This window comes from Aethalodelphis obliquidens, unplaced genomic scaffold, assembly GCF_003676395.1.
Source record: "Aethalodelphis obliquidens isolate GAN/ISIS:26980383/991018 unplaced genomic scaffold, ASM367639v1 scaffold20, whole genome shotgun sequence".
In the NCBI taxonomy this organism is placed as follows: Eukaryota; Metazoa; Chordata; class Mammalia; order Artiodactyla; family Delphinidae; genus Aethalodelphis; species Aethalodelphis obliquidens.
Genome location: NW_020837964.1, coordinates 3,324,293 through 3,337,001, shown reverse-complemented (window position 1 = coordinate 3,337,001; position 12,709 = coordinate 3,324,293). Strand labels below are relative to the sequence as shown.

Genomic DNA, 12,709 nt, shown 5'->3' with positions numbered 1-12,709 from the left:
AGCGTGGACTCTAGTTAAAATAATGTTATCTGTATCGATTCACTGACTGTAATGAATGTACCACACTAATGCAAGATGTTAAGTCCAGGCTTCAGGTTGGGGACGCCCCGCTGAGAGCCACACGGCCCCATCATGTTTCCTGGCAGTGCCACCTGAGGCCGACCGGGACAGACATGCTCAGAGAGCAGGAAAAGCACTCCCCCCTCCCCACCGCCTGCAGAGCCAAGCCCCTCCTGACCGGCCCTGGGGCCTCAAGCCTCGGTCCCTGTGCCTCGGCCTCCCCATCTATAATGTTACCTACGTTGTCCAGCTGTAGTTGAGGACGAGATGAGCAAACTGGGGGAAGACGCTCAGGGAACAGGGCCCGGATCACGGGGACAGACACGCCAGCCCTTACGTGAGAAAGTGCGAGGGAGGTGCTCTCTGGACGGCGGACCGTCCCCACGGGTCACAGCTGCTACAGCCAGGCCCTTGAGCACAAGGCCCCCACTCAAAGTGTCCCGCTGTGCCCACCCTCCTCTGGAACCAGAAACAAAAGGACTTGGGCCCAGCTGTGCTGCTGTCTCCCATGTCACGCTCTCGTGATCGCCCACCTTGGGCTGAGTCTTTATTGCCAGACAGGCAACGAGCACGTTCTAAAAATAAGACAGAGAGCTACGTGCTTGTCCCACACGCAGGAGGCTCAGAGGTGAAGTGACTTGTGGTGGGCGGAGTAGAGTTCCCTCCAAATTCACATCTACCCAGAACTTCAAAATATGACCTTATTTGGAAATAAGGTCTTTGCAGATGCAATTACTTAAGGATCTTGTGACGCAATCATCCTGTATTTAAGACTGGCTTTAAGTCCAAAGATGGGTGTCTTCATAAGACAAAGGGGAGAACAACGTCTTTCTAAGAGAAAGGACACAGGGAAACACAGGGGAGGAGGCCGGGTGAAGACGGAGGCAGACGCAGGAGGGATGCGGCCACAAGCCAAGAACGCCTGGAGCCCCCAGGAGCCAGAAGAGGCAGGAAGGATTCTCCCCTCGAGCCCCCAGAGGGAGCACGGCCCTGCTGACACTCTGATTTCACACTTCTGGCCTCTAGAACTGTGAGAAAATAGATTTCTGTGGTTTTAAGCCCCCCAGTTTGCGGTAATTTGTTACAATGGCCCCAGGAAACTAAAACATCGTCTTCTAGGGTTAATGTGAAGATTTAGGAGAGCGTGTGCATAAAGCCTCTAGCTACAGTGGTCACTTCAAGTGTTGAATTAAAATGTTTTCCTCTGAAGAGGCCATACCAGCGGAAGCTAAAGCTCGGCTTCAGGGACAGCCCGCCTGGGTTCCAATCCCACCTGGGTCCCAGCTGTGTGGCCCCGGGCAACTGCATGACCTCTCTGTTCCTCAGCTTCCTCACCTGGAAACTGGGAATCCCAGAAGTACTCACTTCGTGGTGGGAGGAGGGATGGATGACTTGACCCACTCAGAAGGCACAGAAAAGGGCCTTGCCTGGGCCAAGCCCCCAGGAGGAAGCCACCATTTATCCATATTACTTGACCAGGTCATTCTGATTTCTGGAATTTACCTCAAACAAATACTAATTTTAAAAAGTTAGAAAGCAAAGATGATCAAAATGACATGATCCACGAAAGCAACACGCTGGGAACAACCCAAAGACCCCCTCTTGGCAGAAGTGGACACACACAGGCGTTAAAGAATCGTGAAAGTGATACTGGCTGGAGACGCGCAGCACTCGCACCAACATTAAATAAAATATAAACAGAAGACAGTGCGCAAACCGCACGTCCCAGCACCAACAACCAGGCGGAAGCATACCTGTGGGCAGCGAGGGAAGGGACACAGATAACCGTGAACTTCACCAGCGCAGGCATCCAGCCCTCTGCAGTTTCCCGTAAGAAAGAGGTTCCCAAGAGGGAGAGGACCCAGGGCTCCTGGGCTGGGGGGCCTGGGTCATCCTGGTGAAGCACAGGGAGAGGGGTTCTGCGCTCCCCCCAACCCCTGTGCCCTGCGTCACACCTAACCCTGTGTGGGCCTCGTCACCTCCAGAGACCAAGGCTGGGGGGGTGGGGCTGGGGGAGGGAGAAGGCGGTGGGCCAGCTCCAGAGCGCCAGTGAGGAAAGATGCATGAGCGCACCTCGCTGGGCGCCACCAGCTCCCGTACCCCTCCCAGCACTCAGCTCCGTCGGGGCCCTTTTAAAAGCTCCCAGCCCAGGGGCACCTGGCCTGCTGCCCGGGCTTCAGTCCTGCAGGTGGGGGGCTCTCCCAGGGATCCTCAGCAGCTGTAGCTCCTGGGTCTCCTCCCCTGGCCGACCCCCAGCCTCGGGCTGGAAGGCAAGGGGTCCCCAGAGGCCCCTCCAGGACCTCGGTTTGTCAAAGATGTCCTGACACACAGCCAAGTGTGGAAGCAGCCCAGTCTCCATCAAGGGATAAACGGATAAACCAAACGTGGGCTACACACACCACGGAATATTATTCAGCCACGGAAAGGAAAGCTATTCTGACACACCTGCTACAACATGGACGAAGCTTCCCCGTTATGCTGAGTGAAGTTACGCCAGACACAAAAGGACAGTGGCCGTAGGATTCCACTTATGTGAGGCACCCGGAGGGGGCAAATTCAGAGACGGAAAGTAGGCTGTAGGGGTCAGGGCTGGGGGAGGGGAAGGGTGAGTCAGGGTTTAATGCGGACCGAGTTTCAGTTGGAGAAGGTGGAGAAGTTCTGGAGACGGATGGTGGGTGACGGTTGCACAACAATGTGAATGTACTCGATGCCACTGAATTGTCTGCCTAAAAATGGGTAAGATGGCAAATTTCATCCAATGCGTATTTTACCACAATCAAAAACCAAAACAAAACGCTTGTCCTGAACGCCTGCTCTGTGCCCGGCACTGGGGAGACCCACAGCAAAATCTAAGGGTAAAGGGTCCTTGAGCGCCAAGCGTTCGGAGCTAACCCTCCCGGATGCCCGCTCAACAAACACCTCCCCCCCGCCCGTCCAGGGGGACCACTGCTCCCCACTGGCCCACAGTCTTGGAGGAGCTGTCCGTCAAGATGCCCTGCCTCCCTCCGAGGGCCAACCAGAGGCTCACTGGAGCTCACTCATCCCAGCTGCAGGACTTGAAGGCTGGTCCCTCATCCTGGGGGGGCCCCTCCCATACCTCCTGACTTCCTGTGCCAGAGGATGGAGCTGGGGAAAGGCCTGAGACAGGCAGGAGGGGAGTCAGGGGCTGGTGGGCGTGCTGTACGTGGGCAAGGGGCCACCAGGGCGACTCCCAGATTTCAGGCTGGGGAGACGTGGGGTGGGAGCATTCGTCACCCCATAATGAGATTCGCGTGGGTCGTGTGGGTCTGAGGTGCCCTTGAGACATCCAGACGCTGGTCCGAAGGGTCCAGAGCATGAGACAGAGGTCTGGGCTGCCTCCGCCGGCGCCCGTATCACCCCTCAATGACTCAGTGTCCTAGAACTTTCTCCCCGCTGGCCTTTCCCCTCTCCCAGCCCTCCTTCCCCGGCACCCAGCAGGTGGGACCACCTATCTCAGTGATAACAGGCCCCTGGGGGTGGACAGCAAACACCTCCGTGCGGGCGTGGCACCTTCCTCCAGGACCTCTTACCCCCTGACTCTGCGCAGCCTGGGATTCATCCCTCCGAGGGGCCAACCAAAGCGTGGGGGGGGCCCTGGGACGTTCCCCCATCATTCAGCTCCAGGGAAGCGGAAGGCCTGGAGGAGCACTCAGCGCACTCACACGGCGCCTACTGCGTACAGGTGCTCCCTTAGCGGGCGTGCACCTTCCGTGTCAGGGACGGCAACACTGGGGTCTCAGGGTCCACTCTCTCTCCTGCCTCCCCCCACCTCCCCCGCCCCGCCCCCCTTAAGGGCTGGAGGGAGAGCCACCCGCTTACCTTTCAGGCAGGTCAGCTTCAGCCCCATGTCGGTGCCTCTGCAGCCTGAGGAGAGGAGAGGCTTGTTTTTATCGGCCACGCGTGTCCAGGCCCCGCCCCCGGCCTGATGGGTGCACAACAGGAAGTAGCGGCGGAGAGAAGCCGCGGCCGAGGCGCTTGCCCGCCACAGCTGGGCTGCGTTTGCTCAGAGCCCAGGGTGCGCTGGCGGAAAAAACTTTCAGGCGCCTCAAAGCTAAGTATACTGGAGGAGGCCCAGAGCGGCGCAGGGGCCGGTGAAGGTGCCGGTGAGGCCTGGCCCGGGCTGGCGAGGCAGAACCAGCAGAGCGTGGCGGGCTTTGGGGACAAGGGGGCCCTGGGTGGGGCCGCTGGGGGGCCCTGAGCTCGCAAAATGGGTGTGCCTTTTGTTACAGTGCTGGCCCTCTTCTAAAATGCAAATTCTTCAGAGATCTAACAGATGAAGGGACCCCAGTCCTCAGCGTTAAAATTTCCCAGCCCGTTCCCACGATCTCCCTGCAAGGGGATGGTCCTAAGCATTCCGACTAGTTGATGGGTGAACAGAGGCAGCGGCTCGACACTCAAGCCTCGGGTGCGCCCCTGGGAGGGGCTATCACTGCCCCCGTTTTACCGATGTGGAAATCAAGGCTCAGAGAGGTGTCAGCAGCTGCCTGAGGCCACTCAGCTTACTAGAAGGAGTGGAGCTGGGATTCCAAGCTGCTACTGCCCTGACCCCCGGCCGCCCACAGGGGTCTGTGAGGCTCTTGCAGGCTCTCTGAGAGGGTGAAGTCGGGGATCCCTTGCCTCCCAGGGCACCTGTGTGCTAGGCTGGCAGCGGCGGGGGGTGGCCGCGAGCAGCGCCCACACATCTCTGACGGGCCCTCGTGCTCGCAAGCCCGTCGTCTCTTTGTCCTGCACGAGGCCGAGACCCAAGGCAGGCGCCCCTGACGGCCACCTCTGGCTTTGCCAGCTGTCCCTGGATTCACCCCAGCCCCTCCTTGCTTTCTCTGCCCCGCTTCGCTATTCCTTGGGCTCAGACCTCCCAGCCCCCTTCCCTATTTCCCTTAATGATACATTTCTTGCCCATTTCCCATCCTGGCATCTGGTCTCAGAAGACCCAACACAAGTGGATTCAAGGCCACATGGGACCCCGCACCTCAATGTAGGCAAACTGGCAGCAACAGAGGTGTGTTGCAGGGACAGAATGCGCCACGGCCCAGAGGACAAGAGGGGCGTGGCCCACGGGAGGAAACAGAGGGTGGGGTGGGGGGGTGGGCAGGTACAGGCCACAGAAGGGCCAAAGCTGAGCCGGGCCGTGGGGTCTCTGGAGGCTGGTTACACAGTTCAGAGGTTATTCTGAGCGCTCCTAGGAGCCTCCACATTCTAGGGGGCTGTGCAGGCCGGTCTCCTCCCCCCAGACCCTCGCTACCAGCAGCCCTGGCACCAAGAGCTTGTTAACAATGCAGCATCTCAGCTCTACCTGGATGCACCGAGCCAGAATCAGCATTTTAACAAGGCCCCTCGAGGTCAGAGCAGCTCGGCTCTGGGCCAGAAACTGTGGAGCCTGAGTGGTGAAGACAGCGGGGCAGTGAGGGTACGGAGGGGGAAGCAGCCGGAAGTTGGGGTGATGCACAGGCTCAGGCTTGTGAGAGGGCTCGGTCTGCAGGAGGGGCCGAGATAAAGGCTTCAATTTAGCCAGGTTGAACTTGTGGGCCGGTAGGAGGTGGACAGGAGACGTCCACTAGGGGATGGACTGGGGGACTAGGAGGGAGGGGGAGGGGGAGGGGGAGGGAGAGAAGGAGAGAAAGGGCGGGCGGACAGACAGACACCTTTGGGAACAGATTCAGGGCAGCTGTGTGCTAAGGGAAACGTTTCCCTGGCTGGGACCCGAGCCTGGCTCAGCCATGTGACCGCAGGCAGGTTTCTCAACCTGCCAAGCCTTCACTCTCCTTATCTGTAAAACGGGGCTGATGCGCGTGCAATGGTGTCAACTGGGTGTCGGGAGGGGGCGACTGCGAAAGGGCTTTGCTCCGCGCGGCGCACAGCAAAGGTCCCAGAAGCGTGGGCTGCCGTTATTTCTGACAGTGATGGAGGGGAGGGAGGTGGTGTTTTCCCGCTGGAGCCTCTTCTCCAGGGCCGCACCGCTCAGAGCTGCTCCCGGTCAGGTCAGGTCGGGTCGGCAGCTCCAGCAGCCCCACGGGGAGGCTGTGAAAAGCGTAGGCTCTCAGACCCCGCCCGCCCGCACGCTCAGGAGCTGCATCCCAGCAAGAACCGGGTGATGTTCTGAGCAGGTGAGAGTTGGTCGCCAGGCGCTTTGCAAAAACACAGAGGCCTGGGTCCCTCCCCCAGAGATTCCTGGTAATTGGCCTGCGGTGCGGCCTGGCACTGGGATTTTCAAAAGCTCCCGGGGTGGGGGGCAGTGGGGGGACTCTAGTGTGCAAGATGAGATGCCAGGGAGAGTGCATCCTTCCTTAGGAGAAAGGGGGACTGGGCTGGAGGAGAGAGAGCCCCAGAGCAGACCTGTGGGAACACTGGGCACCTTTCTGAGCATCCGCTATGTGCCCAGCACCCTCCAGAGAAACTTGACAGAGATTCACGGTCAGTCAAGGCTCACAACAGTCCGGTGAGATTGGGACCGTTCCTACCCTCACTTTGCCGATGGGGAAACTGAGGCACCAAGAGGTTATTAGTTAACCTGCAAAAAGGTCGTACGGGGAGCAGATGGTGGGATCGGAATTTCAAGCCAACCGCAGAGCTTACCTCCGTCGTCTCTGCCCACCCCACCACTCTCCCCCAAGCTGGGTCTCCTGCCCAGCGGTCTGCCCCTGAGGTCGGGACCCCTGCTAGGCACACTTAACATCACAACTGTACAGACGCTGTGCGCAGCACTCTGATTCCACAGTCTATGGCTCTTCCATTCTGTTTCAGCTAAGTGCTGGTCACAACCCACCCGATAGAGTTTACAACACATCCCAGCGCAGGGTTTATAAAACAGTGATTCGCGCTGAAGTCCTCATTGATAAAGTGATGTCAGGACTTTGCTGTCAAATGCAACAGAAAAACAGCGGCAGTGCTGTGGGGGTGGCTGGGGACGCCATTTGCTGTTGAAGCTGGGACATGGGAGTTTGTGACATACTTTTGTGTCTGTCTGAAAAGTAATAAAATGGTCAAAAGAAAGACAACTGCCTAGGAGGTGACGGTATGAGGCCAATGTCGAGTTTTCTGATTTTGATCATTGGGCTGTGTTTTGCAAGAGACAGTCCTTGTTCTTAGGAAACACACACTGAAGTGTTCAGGTTCCAGGGCCATCATTTCTGCAGCTTCACTCACAGAGTTCGGCCAGAAATCTTAACGGGCCTCAAGCCCATAAAGCAACGGTGGGCAAACGGTGAAGGATACACAGTAGCACCTCCTGTTCCCGCACGTTGTCTGCAAGCTTGAAACTATTTCAAGAAGCATTCAACAAAGGAAAGGAAAGCAGAGCGCAGCTCAACCAGAGTTACCCAGCCCCCGCAGCTGGAGCATCAGATCAGGCTTTCCTACAACTTCTCTGATGTGGCTGGAGGGGCAGCCAGGGACTGCAGCTCTGGCTGGGGGAAGGCGCTGTGTCACACTGTTCCTCCCAGAAAATAGTCCTGAATTGACGGGTTTTATCCCCAAAGTTGTCTTGTGACCTTAAAAATACCTATCTCTGCAGGCTTCCCTGGTGGCGCAGTGGTTAAGAATCCGCCTGCGGTGCAGGGGACACGGGTTCGAGCCCAGGTCCGGGAAGATGCCACATGCTGCGAAGCAACTAAGCCCGTGCGCCACAACTACTGAGCCTGCGCCCTAGAGCCCGCGAGCCACAACTACTGAGCCCGTGTGCCACAACTACTGAAGCCCACGCGCCTAGAGCCCGCGCTCTGCAACGAGAAGCCACCGCAATGAGAAGCCCGCGCACTGCAACGAAGAGCAGCCCCTGCTCACCACAACTAGAGAAAGCCCGCGCACAGCAACCAAGACCCAACGCAGCCAAAAATAAATAAATAAATAAATGTCTATCTCCAAACACTCAGGGAAAGAAAGAAGAAAGCAGGAGGGAGAGGACCTGGCAGCCTGGATTCAGGGGACACTGGGGGACAGGAAGCCGTGCCAGGGTCAGGTAAGTGTCGCATCAAGAGGTCTTGTCTACGTGTAATGATTCTATTTCTGGTTTCTAGAATTCCCAAATGGAGTTTTCACTAACCGACTTTTCTTATCCCAGTGCACGTTGCTGTAATGCCCCACAGGGGCAGAAGGAAGGTGGGAGTGGCTGAGAGGAACTGGGAGTCTGTGCAAGCTGTGTGACCTTAGGCCAGTCATTTCCCTCTCTGAGCCTGAGACGCTGATGCTCTGCCTCCCAGGCTCTGTGTCCTCATCAGGCATCCGGGCCCAGCCTCCAGGACAGGGCCTGGGACAGGTGTCACCGTCATCATCACCTCACTGTCAAGCATACATGTCATCATGTCACCATTCAGCACCCTCTGAGGGTGCTGTGTGGGAATAGAACCAGGGGCACCCTGCCACGTGGTCCCGGATTCCGAGGTATGGCCTGTTGCAGCAGAAGGAATCGTGCCCCAGGGTGATTTATGTAGGACTGTGGGCAGAGCCCCACCCACTCTGCTCCCTTCGTGAGTGGGCTGGGGGGCAGCCCCCTGCAGAGATGGAAGATACTTTTGTGGGAGACACCCCCGTACGTGGGATGGGACGGGATGTCTGGCGATGAGGAAGGCAAGCCTGATGCTTCATCTGTCCAAACGGTAGCCACACCGACACCTAACCGTGGGGAGTGGGGCTATATCCCCCCAAACGCCACCATCACAGCTGACAGGTGTCAGGCTAATGCTTTCAAGAGGCCGAGCCCATTACAAGAGTTCCTAACCCTGACAACACCCCACGAGATAACATCATGCCCATCCCCCATGTACACAGGAGGGAACGGAGCTCCAAGCGGTCAAGCGGCCAGGGAGCCGCAGCCCCTAGCCCAGCTGATCTCGCCACACCACTTAAGTGTCTATCATTCTACTCGCGGAGGTCTACACCGTCTGAATTTGTTACGAAGATACACATTTTTGTAATTAGAAAATAAAAATTTAATGGGCTGAAAGGAAAGATTTCACGAGAGGGGGCCCCCTTAGCTTGGCACGATGGTAGGGAAGCAGTCGGACCCAAGAGAATTGCTAGTTTAGGTATAAATGTTCTCTCTTTCCACACATTCGCAGGAGTGTGAAAAACCTCCCTTTCATATTGAATCGGGGTCTGTTTATGTTCCATTCAAAATATCAGATTGTTACTTATTTGCACAACAGCCTGAGTTAGAACAGGTTCTTTCTTGCACCCAGGCATAAAAATCTCCCTACCGCCAAATGGCCACGACAGGATCCTCTCTGGTGACAGGGATGGGCAGCGAGTGATAAAAACTTACGTCCTTCTGCAGGGGGTCTGCCCCTCCCCTGAGAGGTGGAGAGATAGATGGGATATCTGCTGCTTTGCACCCCACATGGCCTCTCTAGCGCCATGGGGAAAGGACACACCTGGCCAAGGTGTCCGTTGCTGTCTTTATAGCCGCCTTGCAGGTAAGAGCCACAAACGACCAGCTCGCAGCCGTGAGTGCTGGCCAGCTCACCCCCTGCAGGTTTGCAATACGAAGAGAACAGTCAACAAATGTGTTCTCTGCACAGAGTAAAGAAGATGTAGCCCTGTGTACCGGAGACACAAGAACCACCCAAGGGCCGAAGGCACCCTGCTTGTAGAATTCCGGCCAAGGTCGGCTGATTCCCTTCAGTTTCTGCTTTGGTGGATCATGGAGGTTGGGCTGTAGAGGATGAAATAAAACCCCTCCTGGCATGAATCCTGCAGATCTGGAACTGGAACTGGTCAAATAAAATACAGGATGCCCGACTACTGCATGGGACATACCCCCACTAATCATCATCTATCATTTATCTGCCATTCACATCGAACTGGGCATTTAATTCGCTAAACCTGGCAACCCTACACAAAGGCTGTCACCTGGGTTTCCCAGACGAGGCCGTGTAGAAAGGGAAAGTCAGTGAAAGGCAGCGTCGGGCTAGAAGCCTGAACTTGGTCTCTGGAGAGTCAAGCTCCCAGATGAAATCAGAGTAGCTCTGTGGAGGTCATGACTCAGCCCAGGCACAGGGCCTCACACCCTGAACCAAGATCTCACTTGAGGACCAAGGAGAGGCCAGGTGTGAAGAATCATAGCTGAGGAATGTGACCCTTTGCCTAGGTGGGTGGACCCACCAGAGCAGATGGAATCAGGTTCCCCTCCCAGCTGGGGGAGTCTGGGCAAGCTCTCCGTGCCTGTTTCCTTACTGCAAACACAGGGGAGACGTACTAACAGACTGGCCAATCAGGGCTCCCAGCAGGCACGCGACACATCTTGGTTTTCTTCCTTTTTTAAAAAATGCACTTTCCTTTTGCAACAGGATTAGAATTCCTGCAACACCAGCCAAAGGGACTGTGCTGGGGACAGATGCTACGAGCGTTAACATGCTTCCCATCCTGGTACACAGAGTGCAAACACGAGCCTCTCCCTGGCTTTAGCCCACACACCTGCAGGAGGCCTGGCCCACAGCTGCTTGCCGACGGGAAGCGAAAGAGGATGGGCCTGGGGGCGGGGGCAAGGTGCCCACCAAAATCCCCACCCGCTTCGCTGTCACCCGGCAGGGTCTTGGGCCACCTGGGGTCTAGCCGTGGCCTTCCGCTGACTGCCCATGTAAGTCTGAGCACAATACTAGCCCACTGCCACCTCGGGGCCTCTGGGAGATTAAACTCAACACTTAGGATCTGTGCAACTTTCCCTATGTTATACATCAATAAAAATGTTTCAAAATAAGAGGTACTGTACTAGAAGTTAGGCTAATGGTTAATTCATCATGGGGTTAAGTAGAAAACATGTCATTGTTTTTACAGCAACCTTGAAGTTAGGAGTCACAAACTCCTAATCACTCCCTGCAGGTTTGCAGTGCAAAGAGAAAAGTAAACTATTGTGTTCTTTGCACCAAATAAAAAGTACCTACAATGTGGCACTGCCTGTGGTACACACAGAACCACCCACGGCTCCCAGGGGAGACTGCGGCTCCATGGGGTACGAGTGGGTTCCTGTGGAATTTCTGTTTCTTGATCTGGGTGTACACTTTTCATGTCTACACGTTATTGTGTGTATATTATACATTAACAGTATTTTCGTGGGGGAAGGCTTGTACTTGGTGGTCCTACGCCGTGAGGGCTGGGGGTCCAAGGCCCGGCCTTGCCACTTACCGCCCGCGCGTGACCTTGGATCAGTCACTTTATCGTTACAAGCCTCTGTGTCCTCATCTGTAAAATGGAGATAACAGCATTAGGTCAGAGAATGAACACAGAAAACGCAGGTGATGGGTACCGTCATTTAGTGCTCAATAAACATGAAATAGCACCGCTGTCTTTCCGTGGCCACTGAGGGGAAGTCCAGAGGTGTTCTCAACCTCAGGGCCCACGGAGGGCACCCCACTGGCCAAGAGAAAGGCTTCCAGGGAGAGGAGATTAGCCTGGTGGAGGTTTCAGCCTCCTTGGGGCGGGCAGAGGGATTAAGTCTTTCCATAAATACATGGCCTCCCTCCCATCCAGGGTGGGGACACAGAACCCAAGGTGGGTGTGGCCTGGACAGGTAACACGGTGCTTTCTGGAGTTAACCTGGCCTGGGACAAGAGCTCCCCATGCGCCCCTGGGGGCTGTGCAGGAAACCCTGGAGCCTGCCAATCCAGGTGGGCCACTCCGAGCCTCAGTTTCCTCCTCTGTAAGATGGGGTGTTTTTTCACAAAGGCTGCACAATCACAGGAGCGCTTCCACCGGGCTGCCTTCATCTCCTCGTCCCCCACCCCCATCCTCAGTGAGACAAGGAGGCTCAGCTTGCACAGACTTTTCTGAGCCGGGGAGCAGTCTGAGAGAGGTCCCAGCCGCCCTGACCCCGCCCACCAGGCTGGCCACGCCAGGCTACAGGTCAACCTTTGTAAGGAGTGCCTCCCCCCACAGGTCCGCTGAGCTCAGCAGGCCGGGAGAGTCGCGAGTGCGTTCACACTCAAATCGCCCTTCGAGATTGCAAACCTGCTTTGATGCTCTGGGAGCGAAGGGGGCCCCTAAGTGAGGCGGTTCATAAATAATATATTCTGCAATACTCGATAGAGGGGAAATGGTTCCTCTCGAGGCCTCCTGCCCCCACCCCCCGCCGGGCTCCTTTCCAGCTTTAAGGAGTGGCGGTCTGGTCCGTCCCCCAGGAGCTCGTGACAGCGCGGGGTGGCAGGTGGGGAGTGGGGGGCAGGAGGCTTCCACGCGCGGGGACACACCCCTCCCCCGACCCGCCCAGTCTTAAGCTGCAACACGGCCGGAGGAGGCCCAACTCTCCCCAAACCCGCGTATCCGCAGAAAAGTCTGCAAGAAGTTGGAGGGGCACGCCCGAGCCCGCGGGGGTCCCCCGCCGCCCCCCGGGGCCCCCGCCCGCCCCAGGGACGCCACTCCCGCCGCGGGGGCTGGCGGGGCGTGGACGCTGCTCGGCGGGGCTGCGGCTCTCGGGAAGAGCGGCGTCTTCTAGAAGGGTGGGGTGGGCAGCGCCGTGCCAGGCACCGGGGCGCGCGGCGCAGGGCACTCACCGCTTCCTGGTGGGCTCACTGTGGGGCCCGCCCCGGCGCCGCTGGCGGCGGCGGCCGGGGTCGAGGGGCCGCGGCGACAAGCCTTCAAGAGAGAGCAGCGGAGCTCCTGGCCCGGGCCGGGTGGCGCGCTGGAGCCCCGCTCCGCCCCG

General features: G+C 57.4%; 1 protein-coding gene across 2 annotated transcripts in view; it reads right to left on the bottom strand.

The window, feature by feature from the left end:
• The window catches only part of CLMB (calcimembrin), a 29,722-nt gene extending 17,019 nt beyond the window's left edge, over window positions 1-12,703 (bottom strand). Inside the window, exons 1-3 of one of the 2 annotated variants that reach the window (XM_027119071.1) lie at window positions 12,561-12,703; window positions 11,142-11,253; window positions 3,901-3,945 (exon numbers count right to left, since the gene is read on the bottom strand). In XM_027119071.1, the coding sequence (XP_026974872.1) occupies window positions 3,901-3,928 (28 nt within the window). In that variant the 5' untranslated portion in view covers window positions 3,929-3,945; window positions 11,142-11,253; window positions 12,561-12,703. The remainder of the gene's footprint in view (window positions 1-3,900; window positions 3,946-11,141; window positions 11,254-12,560) is intronic. The other variant, XM_027119070.1, reaches the window with a different exon arrangement.
• Between the last annotated feature and the right edge of the window lie 6 nt (window positions 12,704-12,709).